We start from the raw sequence: 27,760 nt of genomic DNA, 5'->3' as shown, positions 1-27,760 counted from the left end.
CCATGCTTCACAGTAGGTATGGTGTTCTTTGGATGCAAATCAGCATTCTTTGTCCTCCAAACACGACGAGTTGAGTTTTTACCAAATGTTCTATTTTGGTTTCATCTGACCATATGACATTCTCCCAATCTTCTTCTGGATCATCCAAATGCTCTCTAGCAAACTTCAGATGGGCCTGGACATGTACTGGCTTAAGCAGAGGGACACGTCTGGCACGGCAGGATTTGAGTCCCTGGCGGCGTAGTGTGTTACTGATGGTAGGCTTTGTTACTTTGGTCCCAGCTCTCTGCAGGTCATTCACTAGGTCCCCCTGTGTGGTTCTGGGATTTTTGCTCACCGTTCTTGTGATCATTTTGACCCCACGGGGTGAGATCTTGTGTGGATCCCCAGATGGATTGTGATTGTAGATTGTGTGGAGTTTGGAGTGTGACTGTTTGAGGTTGTGGACAGGTGTCTTTTATAGTGATAACAAGTTCAAACAGGTGCCATTAATATAGGTAACAAGTGGAGGACAGAGGAGCCTCTTAAAAAAGAAGTTACAGGTCTGTGAGAGCCAGAAATATTGCTTGTTTGTAGGTGACCAAATACTTATTTTCCACCATAATTTGCAAATAAATTCATAAAAAATCCTACAATGTGATTTTCTGGATTTTTTCCCCCTCATTTTGTCTGTCATAGTTGAAGTGTACCTATGATGAAAATGACAGGCCTCTCTCATCTTTTTAAGTGGGAGAACTTGCACAATTGGTGGCTGACTAAATACTCCCCCCCCCCCCCCACTGTATCAGCCCAAAGAGAGAAGCATGAGATTGAACTTCAATCAATTTTCTAGAGCAGTAGTCACAAACCGGTCGATCTCCAATGTATACCTAGTCGATTGCCAAACATTGATGTAAAAAAAAAACAAGTGATAAAGCCCTGCCAGCCGGGTAGGCGAACTGTTGCCATTTTGAACCATTGTATGGCGTCTGAACATACAATATCAGCCTTCCTGGCGGGCCCAGAGAGCAAATTAATTACACCTTTGGCCTACCACTGGCCAATCGGATGTCTGCAGTAAAGTAGCATGCATAAAAGAAAGCTACAGCAAAGTTGATACTGAGATTTCAAAACGTTTTAACTCGGAGCGCCTGCTCCCTCTGACCAGCACAAACACAAACAATTATCACAAGACCACTTCTGGTTACTCTCACCGATTCCACAACACCCAACTCAGTGTTCACCCACCCTGAAACACCTACCACCTGCGATACTAAGCCCACATTCACTTCCATTTCTCCTGCTGTCTTTAGCTCACACTTTATACCATCTCCATTTTAACCAACTCAACCTTCTTCCTCCCTCTCTCTCTTAGACCTCCTCTGCCTCTCCTTTTCCCTCCATTCCTCCTCCGTATTCAAAGTATACAGCTGTGTTCAAATACCCATACTAACATACTGTATACTACATACTTAATGAGTATATACTATATACTATTAGTTAATTTTAGTATACTGTTAGCGAACAGGATGCTTTCAGTTGAGCGAACTAGCTCTTCGCCTGTCTACAGGAAGTTGATGCTGTTGCTATGTAACCTCTTGTTAGCTAGTTAACATAACACATTACTAGTTAGACATCTTATAACTTCGGGTGTGTTCTTAAATTTAATGTGGAGTGCCAGAGTGGCTCGTAAATTCAGAGCGTTGTCAGATTGTCCGTTTTGTAAATTCAGAGCATTTCGCTCTCGGAGCGCACACTTGGACGCTCGGGCCGAGGAGTACAGTTGATTTGAGCGTTCTGACCTTACGGCAGTCAAGCACCCAAGCTAACGTTGGCTAGCTTCTTCCAGACACAAATGAGACCACTCTGACCATTTTACTAACACTAGCAGAGCTGGTTAGGCTGTTTTCATGTCATCCAGAGCGTTTATGACTAACTGCTGCTGGCAACAATTTAATTGTGCTTTTTTTGTCGACATTTACTGACACCAGCCGTATTCAACGGGTGTTGAGCGCTTGTAAATGCATTATTATTCATTATACACTCAGACGTGAGTGCTCTGAAATCGGAGTAGGTAGCCAGAGCGAATTTATGAAAGCACCAGAATGTCCATTGAGAACGCACAACGACTATACCAATTAGCTAAGCTAAGAAGGACGGGAATAATCAAGTAAATAAACGTTGGGTAGTTGTATAGACTATAGTTAATATACTGGCAAGTTTGATGTATAAGTAGCCAACTAACGTTAGGTAGCTAGCTAACATACCGGTACATACTGCTGTAATGATATTTATTTATTTCACCTTTATTTAACTAGGTAGGCAAGTTGAGAACAAGTTCTCATTTACAATTGCGACCTGGCCAAGATAAAGCAAAGCAGTTCGACACGTACAACAACACATGGAGTAAAACAAACATGCAGTCAATAATACAATAGCAAAATAAATCTATATACAATGTGAGCAAATGAGGTGAGATAAGGGAGGTAAAGGCAAAAAAAAAGGCCATGGTGGCAAAGTAAATACAATATAGCAAGTAAAACACTGGAATGGTAGATCTGCAGTGGAAGAAATGTGCAAAGTAGAAATAGAAATAATGGGGTGCAAAGGAGCAAAATAAATAAATACAGTAGGGGAAGAGGTAGTTGTTTGGGCTAAATTATAGATGGGCTATGTACAGGTGCAGTAATCTGTGAGCTGCTCTGACAGCTGGTGCTTAAAGCTAGTGAGGGAGATAAGTGTTTCCAGTTTCAGAGATTTTTGTAGTTCGTTCCAGTCATTGGCAGCAGAGAACGGAAGGAGAGGCAGCCAAAGGAGGAATTGGTTTTGGGGGTGACCAGAGAGATATACCTGCTGGAGCCTTGCTACAGGTGGGTGCTGCTATGGTAACCAGTGAACTGAGATAAGGGGGGACTTTACCTAGCAGGGTCTTGTAGATGACCTGGAGCCAGTGTGTTTGGCGATGAGTATGAAGCGAGGGCCAGCCAACGAGAGTGTACAGGTTGCAGTGGTGGGTAGTATATGGGGCTTTGGTGACAAAACGGATGGCACTGTGATAGACTGCGTCCAATTTGTTGAGTAGGGTATTGGAGGCTATTTTGTAAATTAAATCGCTGAAGTCGAGGATTGGTAGGATGGTCAGTTTTATGAGGGTATGTTTGGCAGAATGAGTGAAGGATGCTTTGTTGTGAAATAGGAAGCCAATTCTAGATTTAACTTTGGATTGGAGATGTTTGATGTGAGTCTGGAAGGAGAGTTTACAGTCTAACCAGACACCTAGGTATTTGTAGTTGTCCACATATTCTAAGTCAGAACCGTCCAGAGTAGTGATGCTGGACGGGCGGGCAGGTGCAGGCAGCGATCGGTTGAAAAGCATCCATTTAGTTTTACTAGTATTTAAGAGCAGTTGGAGGCCATGGAAGGAGAGTTGTATGGCATTGAAGCTCGTCTGGAGGGTTGTTAACACAGTGTCCAAAGAAAAGCAATGAAAGCAAAGCAATGATTTTGTATCCGCTCTCGTTGTACTTCGGCTGCATATTTTCCGTCATTCTCTTCAAATCTGAAAATGATGTGAAGCCACACCCATTTGCTGAAGAATTGTATTATGGGCCATAAAATAGTGTCCTCTGCGTGTATACTTCATATTTTGACAAATGTAGTACAACATCCGGGAACTTTTGTCATACTATGTCCATATTATGACCAATAAGCATACTATATACTCAAATGAATGTCACAAATAGTATGATTAGTGCGGTTAGTATGAGTATTCGAACACCTCTTACATCTCCTTATGATAATACTGCACTTCTCCTTACATACATCTTGTTCTTGCCTTCTCAAGGGATGCCATTTAAATCGGCTTTCACAGTCTTTGTACAATCAGCACAAACCTCCTGGAGCTGTCTGTACCTCTTCAAATCCCTTAGATTTTGTCATGAGTTGCTGACCTTTAGTCAAGCTGGCACCTCTATGGGGTAATGCTTTGTTTTAATTATTTGCATGTGGAAAGCAATGTCGAGACAAATGGAGTGGAGGGGAAAAAATAGGGAGACGAGGTCTAAGAGAGTGAGGGAAGAAGAGGGTGCGCTTGAGTCAGATAAACATTTTGGAAAAAAAGGGAGATCGTTTGTCAAAGAAGAATGATAGAAAGTAAGCAGAGGGAGCTGAAGACAGGAGGATAAATGAAAGTGAATGAGGGTAAAGTATCAGAGGTGGTAAGTGTGGTAAAGTCATCGAAGACCTTTGTATGCACCGAGGATCAGGATGAAGGGAGAGTCTGTGACCGAGTGAAGTTTATGGAAAAAGTGGACTCTTGCCTTTTGGCTGATCCATTTGTGGTTTCATGGTGGGTGAAAAAAATGAGTTGGGTCATGTGGATTCGGTGAGGGTAACTAGAAGTGGTCTAGTGATAATTGTTTGTGTTTCTGTTGTGCAGAGGAAGAATGCTCTCAAAGTAAAACGAATGGGGGTAAGTAAAGTGAAGTGTTTCGTTCTCAAGAAAAAGGAACCAATGAAAGGAGTGATAACTGGGGTAGCAGTAGATATAAACGTTGACCAGTTGAGGGCAAAGATCTCCGTTGTATGTGATGCTTGTCGTTTGATGCGACGCAGACAGGGTGGCGAGAATGGGGAAACAGAAGTCATTGTCTGTTCTTTTGAGTTCTGAAGTTGAGTCATAAGCCTGACAAAGTGAAGTTAGGATATATAAGTTATTCTGTACGAGTGTATGTGCCAAATACTTTAAGATGTTACAGGTGTCAAGCTTATGGGCATGTGGCAGCAGTGTGTAGGAGGGAGGGTCCAATGTGTGAGAAATGTGCAGAAGGGCATGAGACAAGGGTATGTGTAGTATTGGGGAAAGTAGTGGACTGTTTTAATTGTAGGGGTGCCCATGGAGCTGGGGATCAGAAATGTCCCGTGCGAGAGAGGCAGGTTGAGGTTTCCAGGGTTAAAGTAGAGCAGAAGTTGTCATATGCTGAGGCAGTGAATAAAGTAGAGGAAGATGGGTTAGGGGGGGGGGGGGGGGGGGAGAGAGGGATAGGCCAAAAAGTGAAATAAGTTTCAGTAAGATTCTCAGAGAATTGAGGTTGTGGTGGCAGCTGCAGAGAGGTATTTTGGTGTGCATGACTTGACAGCAGAAGAGTTACAGTGGGGCAAAAAAGTATTTAGTCAGCCACCAATTGTGCAAGTTCTCCCACTTAAAAAGATGAGAGGCCTGTAATTTTCATCATAGGTACACTTCAACTATGACAGACAAAATGAGAAAAAAAAATGCAGAAAATCACATTGTAGGATTTTTAATGAATTTATTTGCAAATTATGGTGGAAAATAAGTATTTGGTCACCTACAAACAAGCAAGATTTCTGGCTCTCACTGACCTGTAACTTCTTCATTTAGAGGCTCTTCTGTCCTCCACTCGTTACCTGTATTAATGGCACCTGTTTGAACTTGTTATCAGTATAAAATACACCTGTCCACAACCTCAAACAGTCACACTCCAAACTCCACTATGGCCAAGACCAAAGAGCTGTCAAAGGACACCAGAAACAAAATTGTAGACCTGCACCAGGCTGGGAAGACTGAATCTGCAATAGGTAAGCAGCTTGGTTTGAAGAAATCAACTGTGGGAGCAATTATTAGGAAATGGAAGACATACAAGACCACTGATAATTTCCCTAGATCTGGGGCTCCACGCAAGATCTCACATCGTGGGGTCAAAATGATCACAAGAACGGTGAGCAAAAATCCCAGAACAACACGGGGGTCCTAGTGAATGACCTACAGAGAGCTGGGACCAAAGTAACAAAGCCTACCATCAGTAACACACTACGCCGCCAGGGACTCAATTCCTGCAGTGCCAGACGTGTCCCCCTGCTTAAGCCAGTACATGTCCAGGCCCGTCTGAAGTTTGCTAGAGAGCATTTAGATGATCCAGAAGAAGATTGGGAGAATGTCATATGAAACCAAAATATAACTTTTTGGTAAAAACTCAACTCATCGTGTTTGGAGGACAAAGAATGCTGAGTTGCATCCAAAGAACACCATACCTACTGTGAAGCATGGGGGTGGAAACATCATGCTTTGGGGCTGTTTTTCTGCAAAGGGACCAGGACGACTGATCCGTGTAAAGGAAAGAATGAATAGGGCCATGTATCGTGAGATTTTGAGTGAAAACCTCCTTCCACCAGCAAGGGCATTGAAGATGAAACGTGGCTGGATCTTTCAGCATGACAATGATCCCAAACACACCGCCCGGTCAACGAAGGAGAGGCTTCGTATGAAGCATTTCAAGGTCCTGGAGTGGCCTAGCCAGTCTCCAGATCTCAACCCCATAAAAAATCTTTGGAGGGAGTTGAAAGTCTGTGTTTCCCAGCAACAGCCCCAAATATCACTGCTCTAGAGGAGATCTGCATGGAGGAAGGGGCCAAAATACCAGCAACAGTGTGTGAAAACCTTGTGAAGACTTGTGAAAACGCTTGACCTCTGTCATTGCCAACAAAGGGTATATAATAAAGTATTGAGAGAAACTTTTGTTATTGACCAAATACTTATTTTCTACCATAATTTGCAAATAAATTCATAAAAAATCCTACAATGTGATTTTCCGATTTTTTTTTCTCATTTTGTCTGTCATAGTTGAAGTGTACATATAATGAAAATTACAGGCCTCTCTCATCTTTGTAAGTGGGAGAACTTGCACAATTGGTGGCTGACTAAATACTTTTTTGCCCCACTGTACATTACATGTTTATTTGTGATGTCCCTTCCTTTCAGGGTGATGGCAAGAGGTAGGAATGGATACATTTAATTAGTGGAGTAGGGGGGTGTTTATTTTAATAATTTTGAAATTAGTGAGTATAGTGTTAGATAGTAGGGTATTTATTTAGTACATTTTTCTTTTTCAGTTAAAGTTGTACTCCAGTCTAGTAGGTGGCAGTAATGCAACAAATTGGATGCCAACCGCCGTTAAACATCATAGAAGAAGAAAGTTGTTGACCCCCTAGTGACCACTGTCTGTAAGTACACGTTGGAACTAGACCCGGAAGCAGCGTGTACACTGCTGAAACCAAGGAGACAGCATGGCGGAATACACAGGTACACGTGAGTTACGTAAATAGTGATAGAAAACTATAATAATAGAAATACTGAATGGTGCACTACAGAAATCGGTCATCATATTGTAATTTGGATATTTTGTACTTAAAATAGTTGTTAATTTGAAGTCATGTAATGTTGCTTATGTAGCTAGCTAGCTAAATTAGCTAACGCATTTCGTATACCGGTATGCAAACTAACTAACCAGCTTGATAGCTGAGCTTGTATTGACTATACTCCATGCAGCTAATTGGATTACCACGTTAACTCATATTAAACGAAACCTGCATTGAAAAAAAATGTGGTTGAACTTGTGATGGCTACAGCCAGTTCATGCAATGTTTGACATTGACACCAACGATGATTATAATGTACCTGTCTGTGCTGACTGACACCTTTGCTGACACTGTGACAGATCACGACGGTGGGGCAGGGGACGATGTGCCCGATCTCTCAGACAGTGATAATGAGGAACAGTGGCAGTGGATGGAGGCAAATGACAACAACGTTCAAGTTACTTGCTTATTCTGTGACAAGTGTGTATCATTGTTTTTTTTAAGCAACTCACCGATACATTTAATCTGGTGTGAAATAGTTGTCTCTCTCTGAAAGTGTTGATGGTTAAAATATATCTTCTCTCTCATGTTTTCTCAGGATGTCAAATTCTGGACCAGAAACACTACAACACTGCCTAGTCGAGCATCAAGTCGACCTTGTAGAAGTGGTTAAGAAACACAGTAAGTTTGCAAACTTCTCTGATAAAGAGTTACCATTGTTTTAAGGTCATGATATAATCCATCCTCACATCTGATGTTGTTAAAATCCTTCCCCGTAGAATTAGATGACTATGGCTACATCAAGATGATAAACTACATACGAACAGAGGTAAGCACATCCCTTATTGTGTTTTGATACAGAGTGACTTCAGATCTTTGGCCAAAGCATGGTCCAGGTAAAATAGTAATGACCCAGGTCTCATCCTTGCTTCTTGTCATTTGGAAGTGTAGTCGTCTCTCGAAGCTGAGATTGAGGTTAGACATTTTATAGAAATTGACATTGCAAAATAACAGGTGTTTAGACTACCTGATAGAAAGAACGCAACATGTAAAGTGTTGGTTTCATGAGCTGAAATAAAAGATCCCTCAAATTCTTCCTATGAACAAAAAACGTATTTCTCTCAAATTTGGTGCACACATTTGTTTACATCCCTGTTAGTGAGCATTTTTTCTTTGCCAAGATAATCCATCCACCTGACAGGTGTGGCATATCAAGAAGTTGATTAAACAGCATGATCATTTCACAAGGCTATTTGGCTGTGGACAATAAAAGGCCACTCAAAAATTTGCAATTTTGTCTCACAACATAATGCAACAGTTGTCTCAAGTTTTGAGGGAGGGTGCAACTGTCATGCTGACTACAGGAATGTCCACCAGAGCTGTTGGCAGAACATTTTATTTAAATTTCTCTACCATAAGTTGCCTCCAATGTAGTTTTAGAGAATTTGGCAGTACGCGTCCAACTGGCCTCTCAGCCGTAGACCACTTGTAACCACACCACCCCAGGACCTCCACATCTGGCTTCTTCACTTGCGGGATCCTCGGGGGGGGGGGGGTCTGGCTCCAAAGCGGGTAGGCCTGGGAGAGCATAGTCCATAGATTAGGCCCTAATTAATTTATTTTTTACTGACTGATTTCCTTTATATGAACTGTAACTCAGTAAAGTGGTTGAAATTGTTTCATGTTGCCTTTATATTTGTGTTCAGTGTATAGTGTTTTGGATCTTACTGAAAGGAAATCCATAGAAAGGGCAAATGCGGGAAGGATGCTTGGCATGCCTTTTGAAATCCGTATCCAAAATAATTACTGAGAAATAATCAAAGTTAGGATTAAAATCAGGAAGTTAAAAAAAAAAAATTCCATAAATTAGTTTTAAGAAATTGTGTCTAAACAATATTCATATTTCAGAGCATCCGATAAGGTTTCAAATGACACCACACTGGCTGTGTAGTATCTACAAGCTAATCATTGTAGTGTCTTATGTCACACATTTCCCAACTTTCCTGTATTATTATTTTGGAAACAGATTTCAAATGTATGCCAAACATCCTTCCCCCAAAGGACCTTTCCAGGGATTTAATATCAGGAATATTGAAAACATCATAATTATCTTTGGGCCTATCTTGTGTGGGAAGCACTATTGCTGATATTATTGCAAGCATGCAGTTTGCAGGAGCCTTTTCCAACACGCATGTAAACAAAAACATAATTATAGATGTTCAATAGTATTTTTCATAGATCCTTTACAGCTATGATTTGATTAATCATGAATTTTAGGTTCTCTAACCTCCGAAATGAATCAGTTACTTCTGTGTCTTATCGTTAAAACAGTTCGCCATTCTATGTCGTACCAAATACATCCCTGGTTTTCCAAGTTCATGGACAATAATGGCTGTGTGTTTGTGTTTGCAGAAGTGCAGTGGGCAGAGCTTGTCTTCGCTGCCTGAGTGTTCTATTCCCTGGGAGAGTGATGAGTACATGAGGCCAGCTTTACAGGATGACCCCTTACTGCAGATAGGTACTGGCTTTCATTGTTCAACTCAAAGGCCTCCATTTAATCACGAACAGATCAAGGGTAACTGCATTGCAGGTATATTTAGAATGTTTTCACCAGATATGGGGTTTTGCATCAATATCCTATGTTGTTTTAAAGAACAACTTGAACCTGTTTAAAACCAACAAAGCCTTTAAGCTGTCATTATAAACAGAGTGAAACTGCAGTGCTGTTTTCTTTTATCTGGTATTATTTGAGTTGTTGCAACCCATTAGTGCCTCATTGTGACTGGAAATTTGCATGGGGTGACGTTACTGGCGTGGTTCACACAAAGGAGGTTGGGAGAGTTGTATGTTGGGCAGAGATGCGATTGTACACAGTACTGTTAGTAGAGTAGGTAGTCGTTATCTTCCCGTTTTTGAAATGTGTTCAAGTGAGTCTCTCCCTTTTTGTTAGATCTGGAAGAACTGTGTGAGGGGAAGGGGATTTTGGCTGGCCCCTCTACTGGGGGTCAGTGTGAAGCCAGCCGCTCCTCTGATGCTCTTCTGCAGAGGGCCCAGGCTGCAGAGGAGAGGGCCCAGCGCACAGAGGAGGCCCTGGCCAGAGCCATGGACGACCTACACAAACTCAAGTCAGTGCTGCTCACACTACTATTGACATTTTTGTTAATTACTGCTACTTACTACTACTATTACTGTTATTAGCATCGCCACTGCTACCACTTCTGGTTTTATTACAGAAATACAAATTACTACATTAACCCTTTACACTCGAGGGAATATGGCCTTTATGGATAGGGTCCAATTGAAATGTTTCTAACAAGAAATATGAGAAGCATATGCATAACCATGGTAGCAATTGAAAGGGGAAGTATTGGAAGGTGCTCAACCACCATTGAAAACACAATATTTTATTTAAGCTTTTAATAGTTGCTTCAAGAAAATGTGTTTTTAATGGTAAGCGAGCGTTGCACCTTTTCCTTTTCGGGAAATGATCAGAACAAAGGTGAGGACACAACAGTTCACCCGACACGACCGAATCAAGAGACCCTGACTTCTGACCTAAAGTATAGTATGTTTTAATACATTTTTTACTTGACCTTTTATTTAACTAGGCAAGTCAGTTAAGAACAAATTATTGTTTACAATGACGGCCTCCAGTGTCCTCAATCGCGCAATTAAAACGCATTTTCTATTCCTCTCCTTGGGGCACTCAGTGGGAGAAGGGGTGAGTGTGTCTCATCACAGCAGCTACCAGTGAAACTGGTACAGGGGTAGGGCAGAAACTGTCATTAAGGAATCAGGCCAGGGTAATGGACTTTACTGTTTGACCAAATCAGTTTTAGCCGCCACAAAAATACCAAAGTTTGAGTGAAGTAACCACCTAGAATTTCCAGATGGCACTGATGCGACCAATATATATATTTTTACTTGCACAGTCAAGTCAATCGGTCACATATTGCTACCAAATGGATCCCTGCATTTGATGGCGCACTGGTGTTTCTCATTCTCACACATGCACCTCCCACCTGCGGCCAGCAGAGGGACTCAGTGAACTCAGTATTGCAGAGGCCTTTCCTTTGTTTAGGAGGAAAAGGAGAAGGGAGGGAGGGAAATTCCACTGCTGCATAGAGGGGGAGTGGGGGGATATAGATGCTGTCTTTCCATTTATTGTGCTGTAAGTGTGTGTGCGGTTGGTGCTGTAAGTGTGTGACTGTGCTGCGGTAAATCTGTTCCAATACATTCCGGATAGAAGTTTCCTGTAAGTGCTGATCTAGGATCAGCCAATCTGAACCTTAAATCATGGTAGGGGGGGGGGGGGGGGTGCAAAACTGACTGTAGATCAGGGTCTAAGGCAACCTCATCCTGCTCTGTTGTAAAAATACTATGGTATTTGTTTCAGGTTGCTGGCCCAGGGTCTAGTATTGAATGCGGATGTGGGTCGGGGCACCGGGTCCTTGGGCGCCGTGGCTGAGCTCCGGGAGGACGAGGACGAGGCCTACTTCAGCTCATATGGCCACTACAGCATCCATGAGGAGATGCTTAAGGTCCGCTACCACAATGGCATGCCTGCACATATGCATACATTCATGCCCTCTTCTTCTTAATTCAGTAGACACTGCAGAGAGAGGAGGGACGCAGGTTTAGCAGTGCGGTTTATCCTAAAGGCTCGATGTAGCATTAAATGAAAATGATCGACTCTTTGCAAACTATGATGTTGATAACATTAAGTTTTTCTCAGTGACAAATCAGCAATAAGGAGTGAGCGCTCATGCAAAACATCAGCATTACTATACCATGGTGGGGATTTGAGATGTGGTAATTGTATTTCACACTTCTTAAGCATTATAAGTTGTGTGTGTGGAAGGAGAGGTGTGGGTGGGAATGCTAGGTGGTCAACCCTCTCTTCCTCTCTCACTTACCGCAGTGCTTCGACATGATCCTTTCCCTCTCTCTGATTGGTGCTTAGCACTGTTAATGTTTGCGTCAATAATGTATATACGTCAGACTAAACTCCATCAAAAACCATTCCTCGGAGGAAAGAGGAACCACGTTTGCGGTAGAAGATCGTCAACTCTTTTATGGGCTGCCATAAAGTGGATCACTGTTGGTCACGGTGTGTGTGTGTGCTTAAGACAGGGCGAGAGAGAAAGTGAGTCTCACCATTTAACCCTCCCACTTGCTTCCCTGCCCCATCATCTAAGTTCAGTCTGTTTCTCCGGGCAAGTTATCAAAGATAAATCTTGAAGAATCAATTCTCTATTACTAGAAGCTCTGGTTTTCAATCATCCTTGCTCCAAGGATCCTTCGCTACTCCTCATGTCAGACTAATATAATGAATATGAGGTCAGGTTTCATGTCAGATCAATCAATCAAATTTATTTGTAAAGCCTTTTTTTTTTTACATCAGCCGATGTCACAAAGTGCTGTACAGAACCCCAGCCTAAAACCCCAAACAGCAAGCAGTGCAGATGTAGAAGCAGTCTTTTGAACAGATCGGATTTAATCTTCTAATTGATTTGTGATTTATTTCAACACCATGGAGTGGGGGTGGTTTCCTTGACACTATTAAACCTAGTCCTGGACTAAAAGCAAGCTCAATGGAGAATCTCTGTTTCTGGGAAACCGCTCCTATTGGGATTTATCTGTAATTTGGCAAAATATTTGATGGTTTGTTCTGTTTCTGTCAACACACCAACAGCATGAGAAGGCATCATCCGAAATGAGTGCGGATAAGTTGTGTGTTTTAAATGTGTGTTTCATGGGTACGTAAAAGGCCTCCCTCTGAAAAGCGTAAAGATTTGATTGGCAGGTTAATTAGCCCGTCCTGACCAACTAGATTCCACATGGAATGGTTGAAACGATGCCCAGTCCTTTCTATTTCTATGTTAGATTGAGTCTACTTTTCTTTAGATTGCTCAGCCTAGCATGCATTATACTCATTTTCCGTGGAGTCAAATCCCCAGTCAGCTCTGATTCCACGAGATGACACCACATACAAGCACAAACATGTAATCTCCCCTCTTCACGGGAACTCTCCACCTCATAGACATACAACCGTCCATCCCGCCCTGCTGTGACACACACACCTTGGTCTCGGGTGACTGGATAACTTGTTACAGTTTGTTATGTTGTTTCTGAAGACATGCTCTATGATTGTTTTCTCTGCCCATGGTAATGGATGACCTGAATGCTCTTTGTTCCTTCCTTTCAGGATAAAGTGCGCACAGAAAGCTACAGGGACTTCATGTACCTCAACCCGGAAGTGTTCAAGGACAAGGTGAGCAAAGAACTTGGCAGTGCAGGTTTTAAAATATAGATTGCTATAGCGGTGACGGCGCCTCGTTTAAAACGCTGCGACTTCATTACGCACTGTAGCGCCTCTTGGCCGGGGACTGTGGAGTGCTGATAACGAGCGCACACCAACCCCCTTATTGCCACCCTTCCTCCCCAACCGTGCACTGTCATTGGAAGCAGGCAGCGTCCATCTCCAAGGCCATCCCTTATGTGTTGCCACCGGGTATGCCCCGAGGGAGGGGGTAGATGATAGGTGGGGGGGGGGTGGAGCAATTTTTCAGTCAAAGGGGTTAGGGATGGGAGAGAATGGGTAGGAAACAGGACGGTTGCTGGAAGAAGAAACGCAGGGTTTGGTCTGGGTATTGTTATCCCTGTCATCGGAGTGGCGGTGGATAAGGGTTATGTTGACCTGCCGCAACCCCTGTCATTGTGATAAACACTCTGGCTCCTCTCCTGCACCTCGCCCCCAGTATGGTCCTTCAGCGTACCAGAAATAAGTATCTCTTGAAAATATATTTTGAAGGTATTTTCAGATTTTCCTTGTACAGATTGTGAAAGAGAACGACAGTGGGAAAAGATAGAGATTGTATCGAAGGGCTGTAGGCTGGATTCAAACCCATGTCACTAGACCAGCCAGGCCACAGGATAGGAGTATATCAGAGGGAGAAATGTTTGTGAGGGAAGTTGAAAATGGTTTGTATTACGAGGGCTATGTGTTTGCTGTTTTGTGTGTAGCTCAATTCTTTTCCCGTAGCTCCTTCTCAGATGTCAATAGGTAGGTCAAAACTCCATCCTACCAAAACAGTCTAAAATTTCAGGCGGCCTTTTCAAAAAGCTCACACTAAAAGGGCATTATCATAATTTTCACCATTTCACAGGATTATTCCAACCTCCTTGTGTGGAAGTATATATGAAACACAGGAATATTGTGTTTCTGACTTCACTGGCCATTTAAAAAAACCACTCCTGGCCACTCTTGAACATCTTTTAACTAGATAGCAAGTATATCAAAATTATAATGGACCTACAGTGTGTGTTTTTCTAATACCAGCCCTTTTTCTTTTGACGAACAAATCGTCCGATGAATTTAATTCCTGATGTGGCCCTCGGGACTAAATTATTGGCCAGCCCCTGGTCTACACCCCTGTTAGAACATTTCTATCTACCCTTCTTAACACGCTAATCAGCCGATCCTTTACTAGTTATAAGGAAGGGGAAGTTTCCCCTTCTACCTCCTATACTGCACTTCTACCTCCTATACTGCACTTCTACCTCCTATACTGCAGGTGGTGCTAGATGTGGGCTGTGGGACGGGCATCCTTTCTATGTTCGCCGCCAGAGCGGGAGCCAAAATGGTCATTGGGGTGGACCAATCAGAAATCATCTACCAGGCCATGGACATTGTCAGGTGAGCCGCCATTGTTATCCCAGGGAATCCTGGGAAATGGAGTGTGTTTTTAGACAAGTCGGTTGTGTTGTACTGCCCTGTTTCAAATGCCCCCCTGTTTCGTGCCAACTGGACATGAATATTATGTGATATACAAACACTCACCTGTAACACACCCCATTGACAAGAGGGTGTCTATGAGCTCAGATAAGGCTTTATAGGGATGGTGTGTCAGTGTCCATACGTCTACTGCATATAACTTATAACCCCCGTATCACAGGGACCAGAAGCCAGTCAATGGCTGTGTTTGAATACCCATACTTGTGTTCTAAATATTAGGCATTATGGGTATGCGAAAATAAAATGTTTTATAGTACACTATTAAAAATAAAGGTTCAGATCAAATCAAATTTATTTGTCACAAACACATGGTTAGCAGATGTTAATGCGAGTGTAGCGAAATGCTAATACTTCTAGTCCCGACAATGCAGTAATAACCAATGAGTAATCTAACCTAACAATTCCAAAACTACTACTTTATACACACAAGTGTAAAGGGATAAAGAATATGTACATAAAGATATATGAATGAGTGATGGTACAGAACGGCATAGGCAAGATGCAGTAGATGGTATTGAGTACAGTATATACATATGAGATGAGTAATGTAGGGTATGTAAACAAAGTGGCATAGTTTAAAGTGGCTAGTGATATATTTTACATCAATTTCCATCAATTCCCATTATTAAAGTGGCTGGAGTTGAGTCAGTGTGTTGGCAGCAGCCACTCAATGTTAGTGATGGCTGTTTAACAGTCTGATGGCCTTGAGATAGAAGCTGTTTTTCAGTCTCTCGGTCCCAGCTTTGATGCACTTGTACTCACCTCGCCTTCTGAATGATAGCGGGGTGAACAGGCAGTGGCTCGGGTGGTTGTTGTCCTTGATGATCTTTATGGCCTTCCTGTGACATCGGGTGGTGTAGGTGTCCTGGAGGGCAGGTAGTTTGCCCCTGGTTATGCGTTGTGCAGATCTCACTACCCTCTGGAGAGCCTTACGGTTGTGGGCGGAGCCGTTGCCGTACCAGGCGGTGATACAGCCCGACAGGATGCTCTCGATTGTGCATCTGAGAAGTTTGTGAGTGTTTTTGGTGACAAGCCAAATTTCTTCAGCCTCCTGAGGTTGAAGAGGCGCTGCTGAGCCTTCTTCACGATGCTGTCTGTGTGGGTGGACCAATTCAGTTTGTCTGTGATGTGTACGCCGAGGAACTTAAAACTTACTACCCTCTCCATTACTGTCCCATCGATGTGGATAGGGGGGTGCTCCCTCTGCTGTTTCCTGAAGTCCACAATCATCTCGTTAGTTTTGTTGACGTTGAGTGTGAGGTTATTTTCCTGACACCACACTCCGAGGGCCCTCACCTCCTCTCTGTAGGCCGTCTCGTCGTTGTTGGTAATCAAGCCTACCACTGTAGTGTCGTCCGCAAACTTGATGATTGAGTTGGAGGCGTGCGTGACCACGCAGTCGTGGGTGAACAGGGAGTACAGGAGAGGGCTCAGAACGCACCCTTGTGGGGCCCAAGTGTTGAGGATCAGCGAGGTGGAGATGTTGTTACCTACCCTCACCACCTGGGGGCGGCCCGTCAGGAAGTCCAGTACCCAGTTGCACAGGGCGGGGTCGAGACCCAGGGTCTCGAGCTTGATGAACCAAATAAAGTTCCTAAGAGCGATGCCATAGGGTAACCATTCTAGGTTATTTGAATAACCTTAAATGGGATGGTTCATTGAAGAACCACACACTCCAATACCTTATTTTAAGCAAATAAGGTGTTGATCCTCATTTGTATATTTCCCAAGGTGCCTTTTGAGTACATTTTAATTACCAGTACCACCCTTGACTGTGTTTGCTAGTGACAGAGACATGATTGATATATTCATTAATTTTCAGCACTGTGGCCTTCACCAAGTAAAATCCTATGTGAATATGTTATTGTTAAAATGTAATTATTTAACACAATACACTACATAGTTTGTAAGGCCTTGTTTTGAGGGCCTAGTTTTACCCTAAAACTCATGGTTTACAGATCACATCAGGCCTGCAAGTCACATAATGCTGGCTTGTAAAGTTGTGTAATTCCTATTGAAATCCAGCCAGAGGAGGGATATCCAACATTTTGAATTTTTATTCACTTACAACCTGCATTCAGAATGACTGCCAGGGTTGGGAAGACTAAAGTATGACACTACCTAAATCATCTAAACTGGAACAAACATTTCAGTATCAGGTGCAGTAAGTCCAGTTAACAGATTGGATTCGTTTAGAAATTTTTTGTTTATTTATATTTGGGAAGCAGAAGATTAATCAATCAAAACATGGATATTGAATCACACAATAAAAAAAATCTACCTGCAGTAGAGCATGCTGGGAAATATGATAATGATGGCTGTGGTTTTGGTTAAACTCTGGTTAGTAACACCATCACTGGGGTTCTTTTACACCACTTAGTGTTAACTTAACTCCTGAATCAACACTAGAAATGTTACACTGAAAAATTAACTAATTAACGCTGGCCAATTTGCTGTTTGCTATGAAAGTGACATTTTCTTGATTTTCTTGTACCGTTGAGCTCTAGCGACTCTTTGTGGTGGGCCGGGCGCCTGCAGGCTTGACTTCGGTCAGCAGCTGGACGGTGTTTCCTCTGACACATTGGTGTGGCTGACTTTCGGGTTAAGTGAGCAGTGTGTCAAGAAGTAGTGCGGCTTGGCAGGGTCGTGTTTCGGAGGACATGTGGCTCTTGACCTTCGCCTCTTCCGAGTCCGTAGGGGAGTTACAGCGATGGGACAAGACTAACCACCAATTGGAAATCACGAGAAAGGGCTAAAAGTACTAAAATATATACACTACCGTTCAAAAGTTTGGGGTCACGTAGAAATGTCCTTGTTTTTGAAAGAAAAGCTACTTTTTTTGTCAATAAAAAAAAAAAAAAACATCAAATTGATCAGAAATACAGTGTTAATTTGAAATTACATTGTTAATGTTGTAAATGACTATTGTAGCTGGAAACGGCAGAGTTTTAATGGAATATCTACATCGGCGTACAGAGGCCCACAATCAGCATCTATCACTCCTGTGTTCCAATGGCACGTTGTGTTAGCTAATCCGAGTTTATCATATATTTTTTATATTTTTTTAAATTTTACCCCTTTTTCTCCCCAATTTCGTGGTATCCAATTGTTGTACTATCTTGTCTCATTGCTACAACTCCCGTACGGGCTCGGGAGAGACGAAGGCTGAATGTCATGCGGCCTCCGATACACAACCCAACCAGCCGTACTGCTTCTTAACACAGCGCGTATCCAACCCGGAAGCCAGCCGCACCAATGTGTCGGAGGCTACACCGTGCACCTGGCAACCTTGGCTGGCGCGCACTGCGCCCGGCCCGCCACAGGAGTCGCTGGTGCGCGATGAGACAAGGAGATCCCTACCGATCAATCCCTCCCTAACCCGGACGACGCTAGGCCAATTGTGCGTCGCCCCACGGACCTCCCGGTCGCGGCCGGTTACGACAGAGCCTGGGCGCGAACCCAGGGACTCTGATGGCACAGCTGGCGCTGCAGTACAGCGCCCTTAACCACTAACCAAACTATACAAGAACTATTTAGGGAAGAAGCAGTCAGCTGGTATTCTGTCTACAATAGAGTGGCCAGCACAGTCACTGGATCTCAACCCTATTGAGCTGTTGTGGGAGCAGCTTGACCGTATGGTACATAAGAAGTGCCCATCAAGCCAATCCAACTTGTGGGTGGTGCTCAGGAAGCATGGGGTGAAATCAAATGGAGGATTCTTTGATGAAAAAGTTTGAAGGACACAATTATTATTTCAATTTAAAATAATTTATAACCTTGTCAACGTCTTGACTATATTTCCTATTTAAATTTGCAACTCATTTCATGTTTTCATGGAAAACAAGGACATTTATTTGTTTGACCCCAAACCTTTGAATGGTAGTGTACAAATAGCTTTGTTATTGTTATTTTGTGTTACTTTTTATTTAAAAAAATGATTTAGTTTAGTAAATATTTTCTTAACCAACAATGCAGTTCAAGAAATAAAGTTAAGGGCTTGTAAGTAAGCATTTTACAGTAAATTCTCCACCTGTTGTATTTGGCGCATGTGACATACATTTTGATAAAATGTTGCTTTTCTAACAAGGGGTGGACATCTTTCTGGAACGTCTACAGGACTGCCAGTCAGACTTAGAATCAATCAGCCTTGCCTTAGCCCAAGCTAAATGTCTCTCCTGAACTTTATCTGATAGTTCATGTGTGAACCAGGGATTAGCTCTATCCTTTATCCTTAGTTTCTTGAACTAACATGTTTATCTGCAATAGAGTTGAGCAAAGAAGTAAAACATTTTAGTGCCTATCCAAGTCAGAGATATTTGACACAACCCCCCCCCCCCATTCAAACAATTCCATATCAGACAAAAGTTGTTGCTCATTGAAATTCCTATATTTTCTCATTGTAATAATGCGAGGGGGGGATTTATGTAGCTTTGCATCTCTTATGCAGTCAAGGGGGGGTTCAAATGTCACTGAACTCATTAGCAAAAATTCCATAGGCTGTATATTTGAGGGGCATTTTGTCAAAATAATATTTAAATGAGTAGATTTTTCAGGGTGTTTAAAGTTGGGGTAGTTTGGTTCAGTTATCAGCTGAGTTAGTGCAGATCTTTTTCAGCCTGAGCAAAATCTATCAGTAACTAACATCAACCAATCCAAATTAAGATCATCCCAAATGTCTAATTCAGATTAAGCATAGTTAGATCGTAGGGTCAGAGAATTGGCTAAAAGCACATGTTGAGGCAGAGGGAGGGCGATAAAATTCCCACTCGCGCATTGCTAAAGGACAGAGAGTGTGAGAGATGCATTAACATGTAAGTTGTCCTTTGTAAATATGGTGACACCTCCACTTCTAAAAACATAACTAGCCAGAAACACATCAGTATCCAGCACAGTCTTATTTAGCCAAGTTTCAGATATTACCAAAATGTCAATGTTGGTTTAATTAATGATCTGCCACTTTTTAAAATGTTTGCCTAAAATGACATACCCAAATCTAACTGCCTGTAGCTCAGGACCTGAAGCAAGGATATGAATATTCTTGATACCATTTGAATGGAAACACTTCCACGTTTGTGGAAATGTGAAATGAATGTAGGAGACTATAACACATTAGATCTGGTAATATAAAGAAAGAAAGAAAACATGATGATTTTTTAAAAATTTTTAACAAACACATCTTTGAAATGCAAGAGAAAGGCCATAATGTATTATTCCAGCCCAGGCGCAATTTAGATTTTGGCCACTAGATGGCATCAGTGTATGTGCAAAGTTTTAGACTGATCCTATAGTGTGTAAATAGTATTTTTTTCCCCTGGTTTCTTTCCTATATATCAGTATATTGTGCAAGCTTTTAATCTGTTTGCTAAGAGTAGCCACTTCTTCCCTTATGTCCTCCGTGAGTAAATATTGTTGCATCAGAATTCCAGTCGGTCCACATTGTTTCCCATAAGAGAGCATAGTAAATACAGCTCCTGCAGCGCATTTAAATGCTCGCTATTTCCCCTGAAAGGGGAAGCCTCCATGGGAAGAGACAAAGGAACTAAATCCGTGTCGCAGAGATAGAGATTTCAGGCAGATAAGTAAAAAAAAAAAAAAAACATTAACTGATGCATTTTTCTGGACCTATACAGGCCATCGAGAAATACACCCGATACTATTTTAATTTAAATAAATATATTCTAGCCTGTTAAACGTAACTTTCTGTGACAAACAATTCACTCTCAAACAAATTGGTGCACTCGCTGTCCTTACTGCAGTCCAAGTCAGCACATCTACCTGCCAACCTGCCAGACAAATACTGAGCTATATCGTATGCTACTTTTTTGTGTGGGAATTATTTTATACTAATACAATTGCTCAGAGGGAGGCATTTTGTTTAACAAGTAGTACAACAGGGTCAAAGGTATTGGCACCGCTGTTGTCCACTTGCAAGGATAATGACACTGAGCCTTTTTCTAAAATGTTCTATGAGATTGGAGAACACATTGGGAGGGATCTTAGATCATTTCTCTTTCCAGATCCTTTGTCTGCTCTTATGGACTGCCCACTTCAATTCAAACCACAGGTTTTCAAATGGGGTTTAAGTCTTGAGATTGAGATGGCCATTGCAAAATGTAGATTTATTTTGTGGTCAATTAACCATTTCTTTGTATATTTTGATTAGTGCTTGGTGTCAGTGTTCCTGCTACAGTCATTTAGCTGTGGCGCTGCCACGCCCCCAAAAAATGTTTTGTTCAGGAGCACTTTGAAGATGCTAGAACAGTCCACACGTACTTTTCCTCTGCAAACAAAAATGAGTAATGGGAAAAAATAGAAAAATCAGTTATCCCATAGTAGAATAGTTTATCTATTTAACGAATGGTGACATAAAGTGACAAAGTGGTTTCTGTGAGAAGTACAGGCGTCTTCCCCTAACAGGTCGGCCTACGTTATATTCACTTTGTTTATGTTAAGATTTCTGGGACATACTATTCTGTGGGACGCTAACTAGTTAAATGATTGGCAGCACCATGCTTCAGACTATTTATAGCCGCTATGCTGCATAAGTTGGGCTACAGGTGATTATGCTTATTGCTAATAGCATATCTGATAATATGGACCATGCATAGGCTATATGCATGGTCCAATATGTTAAAGTAACGCAAACAAATTATTTTACCAGTATGTTATTTGGCTCATTTCTGGATGTAGAAATTATATTTTAGATGGTGTCAGGATAATACAAAATTTAAAAAACATTTTTTTGGGGGGAGTAGAATGTCCTTTTTAACAAGTCACAAGAACTGAGCTTCTCTGTCCTTCTACATATAAATTATCCGGTGGGCACCTCGGATCCACAAAACAAGAGTGCCATGATGCTTTCTATCACAGCAAATTTGGTTCTGATGTTGTACTCGCACGCTTGCAGTGATTTATTAGGAAACACATTGGAGTCTTTGCTTCAGCAAATACATTTGAAATATATTTTCAGTTGGAAAGTGTTTTGGAAATATATTCCCTCCCTAGTAGTATGTGGACTAGTACACTTCCCTCCCCAGTGTAGTATGGACTTTCTCAGTAGAGATCTCTGTGACTTCCAGCCACCTTTTTATTTGTTTCAGGTGGTTGAGCTCAGTAAAGTGGGTGTCAGACAGCCTGGCCTTAACTCACATCATTTAGTGCACATGCCTGACTCTGGTCTTTCCTGCCTCTCGGCTCTTCCACAGCTGCTCCCTAAACTACTGCTAGTGCAACCCATCTTTTAATTAACATTTCCCTCAGACAAAAGCACAAAAAGTTGCTTAATTAGCAGGAGGGATGGGGGCAACATCTTATTATGCGAGGTGTTCACGTTCCGATCATCTGTCAGTCAAAACCCATAGAGCGCTGTGAAGTGCAGAGCCAGAGCTCTGGCGTAATTTATAGCATGTTACTGTACAGCCACTGTGTTCCAATTTAGGCATTTATCAGTGCCCAAATCTGCCATTTTCAACCTGTATACTGGTACGAGTGTAAGGGGCTACTACACTCTCACCTGCTGTGTGTTTTATAACACCTACACCCATTTTTATAACAGCTCTCCACTAGTACCACCAGTGAACCGGACAGTGCTTCCAAACCAAACTCATTTACCACCCATAGACCAACAAACACTCCTCAATCTGTGTATGCCTGAATGCAGCTTTGAGTTAGGGGCCATTATTGTCTGTTGTTATTACCATTATGCAAGGGAGTGTCGTATAAGCAAAACAATGGGATTGCGGGAGAGGGGACGTTTTAATTTTACAGCCCACTAGCTCGCTGTCGGGTGTGTGTGTTGGCATGCAGGCAGTTTCCCACTAGGCCTCCCAGCGTGGCAGGAGAAAGTAGTGAAAACATGACATTGTACCCCAGATGCACACCTATACAGATACACACACACACACACACGTGCAGTTTTTGTCACTACCCCACAGTAGATCTTAATGAAGGCATACAGTGGCTTACGAAAGTATTCACCCCTGTGGCATTTTTACGATTTTATTGCCTTACAAACTGGAATTAAAATATATCATTTTTGGCGTTTGTATCATTTGATTTACACAACATGCCTACCACTTTGAAGATGCAAAATAGTTTTAATTGGGAAACAAACAAGAAATAAGACCTACAAAAAAGGAACTTGAGCATGCATAACTTCACCCCCCCCCTCCCCCCAAAGTCAATACTTTGTGGAGACACCTTTTGCAGCAATTACAGCTGCAAGTCTCTTGGGGTATGTCACTTTAAGCTTGGCACATCTAGCCACTGGGATTTTTGCCCATTCTTAAAGGCAAAACTTCTCCAGTTCCGTCAAGTTGGATGGGTTCCGTTGGTGTACAGCAATCTTTAAGTCATACCACAGATTCTCAATTGGATTGACGTCTGGGCTTTGACTAGGCCATTCAAAGACATTTAAATGTTTCCCCTTAAACCACTCAAGTGTTGCTTTAGCAGTATGCTTTGGGTCATTGTCCTGCTGGAAGGTGAACCCCCGTCCCAGTCTCAAATCTCTGGAAGACTGAAACAGGTTTCCCTCAATAATTTTCCTGTATTTAGCTCCAGCCATCATTCCTTCAATTCTGACCAGTTTTTCAGTTGGTCACCGACATAACTGTTCAGGGGGGGTCAAAAAAAGGGGAGGTCACAATTCTGTTTGTACACTCTTTTTTATTTTATTTAACCAGGTAGGCTAGTTGAGAACAAGTTCTCATTTTCAACTGTGACCTGGCCAAGATAAAGCATAGCAGTGTGAACAGACAACAACACAGAGTTACACATGGAGTAAACAATAAACAATTCAATAACACAGTAGAAAAAAAGAGTCTATATACATTGTGTGCAAAAGGCATGAGGAGGTAGGCGAATAATTACAATTTAGCATATTAACACTGGAGCGATAAATGATCAGATGAACATGTGCAAGTAGAGATACTGGTGTGCAAAAGAGCAGAAAAGTAAATAAATAAAAACAGTATGGGGATGAGGTAGGTAAATTGGGTGGGCTATTTACAGCTGGACTATTTACAGCTGCAGTGATCGGTTAGCTGCTCAGATAGCAGATGCTTAAAGTTGATGAGGGAAATAAGTCTCCAACTTCAGCGATTTTTGCAATTTGTTCTAGTCACAGGCAGCAGAGAACTGGAAGGAAAGGCGGCCAAATGAGGTGTTGGCTTTAAGGATGATCAGTGAGATACACCTGCTGGAGCGCGTGCTACGGGTCGGTGTTGCCATCGTGACAATGAACTGAGTGAACTGAGATAAGGCGGAGCTTTACCTAGCATGGACTTGTAGATGACCTGGAGCCAGTGGGTCTGGCGACGAATATGAAGCGAGGGCCAGCCGACTAGAGCATACAGGTCGCAGTGGTGGGTGGTATAAGGTGCTTTAGTAACAAAACGGATGGCACTGTGATAAACTGCATCTAGTTTGCTGAGTAGAGTATTGGAAGCTATTTTGTAGATGACATCGAGGATCGGTAGGATAGTCAGTTTTACTAGGGTAAGTTTGGTGGCGTGAGTGAAGGAGGCTTTGTTGCGAAATAGAAAGCCGACTCTAGATTTTATTTTGGATTGGAGATGTTTGATATGAAAGGAGAGTTTACAGTCTAGCCAGACACCTAGGTACTTATAGATGTCCACATTCTAGGTCGGAACCATCCAGGGTGGTGATGCTAGTCGGGCGTGCGGGTGCAGGCAGCAAACGGTTGAAAAGCATGCATTTTGTTTTACTAGTATTTGGAGACCACGGAAGGAGTGTTGTATGGCATTGAAGCTCGTTTGGAGGTTAGATAGCACAGTGTCCAAGGAAGGGCCAGAAGTGTACAGAATGGTGTCGTCATTAGAAAAACCGAGGCTACTGAGTCTGCCGATAAGAATATGGTTATTGACAGAGTCGAATGCCTTGGCCAGGTCGATGAAGACGGCTGCACAGTACTGTCTTTTATCGATGGCGGTTATGATATCGTTTAGTACCTTGAGCGTGGCTGAGGTGCACCCGGGACCGGCTCGGAAACCTGATTGCACAGCGGAGAAGGTACGGTGGGATTCGAGATGGTCAGTGATCTGTTTGTTGACTTGGCTTTCGAAGACCTTTGATAGGCAGGGTAGGATGGATATAGGTCTGTAACAGTTTGGGTCCAGGTGTCTCCCCCTTTGAAGACATACGTCTTAATAAAAACCTACTTGAAACAAACCATTATTATCGTAGCATTTCATTATTGTTATTATTCCTCAACAAATTAAGAAATGCCAGGTTGGAGAGGATCTGTTGCGTTTTTGTGTTGACACAACGTTAATGGAGTCAAAATAAAGATATATGCCAACCTGTTGGCTTTTCTGCATATGTTTTTTTTATTACTGATCCTATTTCGACGCACAAACCATTCAAATGAAGTTTAATTCCACTTTTCCCGAAATATTTGCATAACGTCACAAACCATGCTGTTGAGGTCATTCGATATCAGTGGCATTAACACATTTTCTTCAGAGAGAGGACATCTTAATGAAATAATGTAGCCTAAGCTACTAAAAATAGGCTTTTGATCCTTATTAAACAGATGGAGTCCAGACAGGCTACTTTAGGAAACTTTCTGAATGGACATGTAGGCCTATAGAGAGAATCAGCAATCTCACACACGCAAACCGCTGTAAAAGCACCCGTTAATCAAAGCCACCAGCGTGTGTCAGACACACAAACTATTTTTCCTTAAAATATATTTAAAAACCTTGGCCTACCTTAGGCTTTCAAGAAAGTAGGCTTTGAGATAATGAGTAGACAATGGAAGTATGAAGTATTATAATTTGTGCATTCAGAAAGTATTCAGGCCCCTTCCCTTTTTCCACATTTTGTTACTTTACAGACTTATTCTGAAATTGATGAGGAAAAATAATTTAATCAATCTACACACAATACCCCATAATGACAAAGCGAAAACAGTCTTTAAGACATTTTATCAAATGTTAAAAATAAATAAATAACGGAAATACCTTGTTTACATAAGTTCATACCCTTTGCTATGAGACTCGAAATTGAGCTTAGGTGCTTCCTGTTAACATTGATCATCCTTGATGTTTCTACAACATGTTTGGAGTCCACCTGTGGTAAATTCAATTGATTGGATATGATTTGGAAAGGCACACACCTGTCTTTTTAAGGTTCCACAGTTGGCAGTGCATGTCAGAGTGAAAACCAGCCCATGAGGTCGAAGGAATTTTATGTAGAGAACCTGATGGTCACTCTGACAGAGCTCCAGAGTTCCTCTGTGGAGATGGGAGAACCTTCCAGAAGGACAACCATCTCTGCAGCACTCCACCAATCAGGCCTTTATGATAGTGGCCAGACGAAAGCCTGCTTGAGAAACGGAATTCTCTGGTCAGATGAAACCAAGATTGAATTGTTTTGCCTGTCTGCCAAGCATCACGTCTGGAGGAAACCTGGCACCATACCTACGGTGATGGTGGTGATTTTCAGTGGCAGGGACCGGAAGACTAGTCAGGATCGAGGGAAAGATGAATGGAGCAAAGTACAGAGAGATCCTTGATGAAAACCAGCTTCAGAGCGCTCAGGACTTCAGATTGGGACTAAGGTTCACCTTCCAACAGGACAATGACCCTAAGCACACAGCCAAGACAATGCAGGAGTGGCTTCGGGGCAAGTCTATGAATGTCCTCGAGTGGCCCAGCCAGAGCCCGGACTAGAATCCGATCGAACATGTCTGGAGAGACCTGAAAATAGCTATGCAAGGACTCTCCCCATCTAACCTGACAAGAGCTTGAGAAGATATGCAGAAAAAAATGGGTGAAACTCCCCAAATACAGGTGTGCCAAGCTTGTCTCATCATACCCAAGAAGAATTGAGGCTGTAATTGCTGCCATAGGTGCTTCAACAAATTATTGAGTAAAGTGTCTGAAACACTTATGTAACTGTGATATTTCATTTTTTTAAATATTTTTTTATATAAATTAGCAAAAATGTATAAACCTGTTTTTGCTTCGTCATTATGGGATATTGTGTTTGTGTAGATTGATGAGGGAAAAAATGTATTTAATCAATTTTAGAATAAGGCTGTAACGTAACAATATTTGGAAAAAGTCAATGGGTCTGAGTTCTTTCCAAATGCACTGTATTTAGCAGATTGTGTTGCGCGAAAAAAAATCTAAACTTGTTTCTCACAAGTGTAGCAGGTTTTGAACTCTGCTAACAACGTTTCCACTCTGAAAATGAGAATGGTAAATTACTGTTATTAATTAACATAAATGAATGTAACCAAATGGCCGGGATAAACAGTAAATTGCATGTTTTACAAATGATAGGCTACCACATGGGCGTTCATAGGCTACTATTCTACTTTGCAGGGATTTTTTTGGTCTCGCCTACGACAGCATATCTGCCAGGACCGGGCCTGATCAGCGTTGATTAGTCTATAAAATAAGAAAAGATTCCGTATAAAATTGTACCTTGCCATGTTGGAGAGGATTGGCGCATTGTCCATTTGACAGTTAGTTCATTATAGGCTTCGGAGCCAGAACAACCTTGTCGACTGCTGTTGAATAATTAATGAATAGTCAGACACATCCAACCTTTTTACAAATATTTATTTATTTATAAAGCAAGCAATCAAAACGAGCCACCCATCAACTCCACACATCAACAGCAAAATTTTTTACTGCAGTGCCATATCCTATAGCATTCTACACCCCCGCCATCTAGCGATTAGCTGCTCGAGCATCAAAGGAAAGTTGGAAAGAGGAGGAAATGTAGAAAGTTTAATAAACAAAGTTAGCAAACATTCCTGCTATTAGGTACAGTTTATCTACATGAAAATAAATG

General features: G+C 42.0%; 1 protein-coding gene across 2 annotated transcripts in view; it reads left to right on the top strand.

Moving 5' to 3' along the window:
• Nucleotides 1-7,013: 7,013 nt before the first annotated feature.
• The window catches only part of LOC139412125 (protein arginine methyltransferase 3), a 105,262-nt gene continuing 84,515 nt past the window's right edge, over nt 7,014-27,760 (top strand). The window contains exons 1-9 of one of the 2 annotated variants that reach the window (XM_071158936.1): nt 7,014-7,078; nt 7,494-7,614; nt 7,733-7,815; nt 7,914-7,963; nt 9,547-9,652; nt 10,085-10,259; nt 11,531-11,675; nt 13,343-13,408; nt 14,712-14,833. In XM_071158936.1, coding sequence (XP_071015037.1) covers nt 7,063-7,078; nt 7,494-7,614; nt 7,733-7,815; nt 7,914-7,963; nt 9,547-9,652; nt 10,085-10,259; nt 11,531-11,675; nt 13,343-13,408; nt 14,712-14,833 — 884 coding nt within the window. In that variant the 5' untranslated portion in view covers nt 7,014-7,062. Of the gene's footprint in view, nt 7,085-7,493; nt 7,615-7,732; nt 7,816-7,913; nt 7,964-9,546; nt 9,653-10,084; nt 10,260-11,530; nt 11,676-13,342; nt 13,409-14,711; nt 14,834-27,760 lie in introns of both variants that reach the window. The other variant, XM_071158934.1, reaches the window with a different exon arrangement.

The sequence above is a fragment of the Oncorhynchus clarkii genome, chromosome 6 (assembly GCF_045791955.1).
Source record: "Oncorhynchus clarkii lewisi isolate Uvic-CL-2024 chromosome 6, UVic_Ocla_1.0, whole genome shotgun sequence".
In the NCBI taxonomy this organism is placed as follows: Eukaryota; Metazoa; Chordata; class Actinopteri; order Salmoniformes; family Salmonidae; genus Oncorhynchus; species Oncorhynchus clarkii.
Note: the sequence above shows the minus strand (reverse complement) of the source record. Positions and strands in the feature narration are given on the sequence as shown.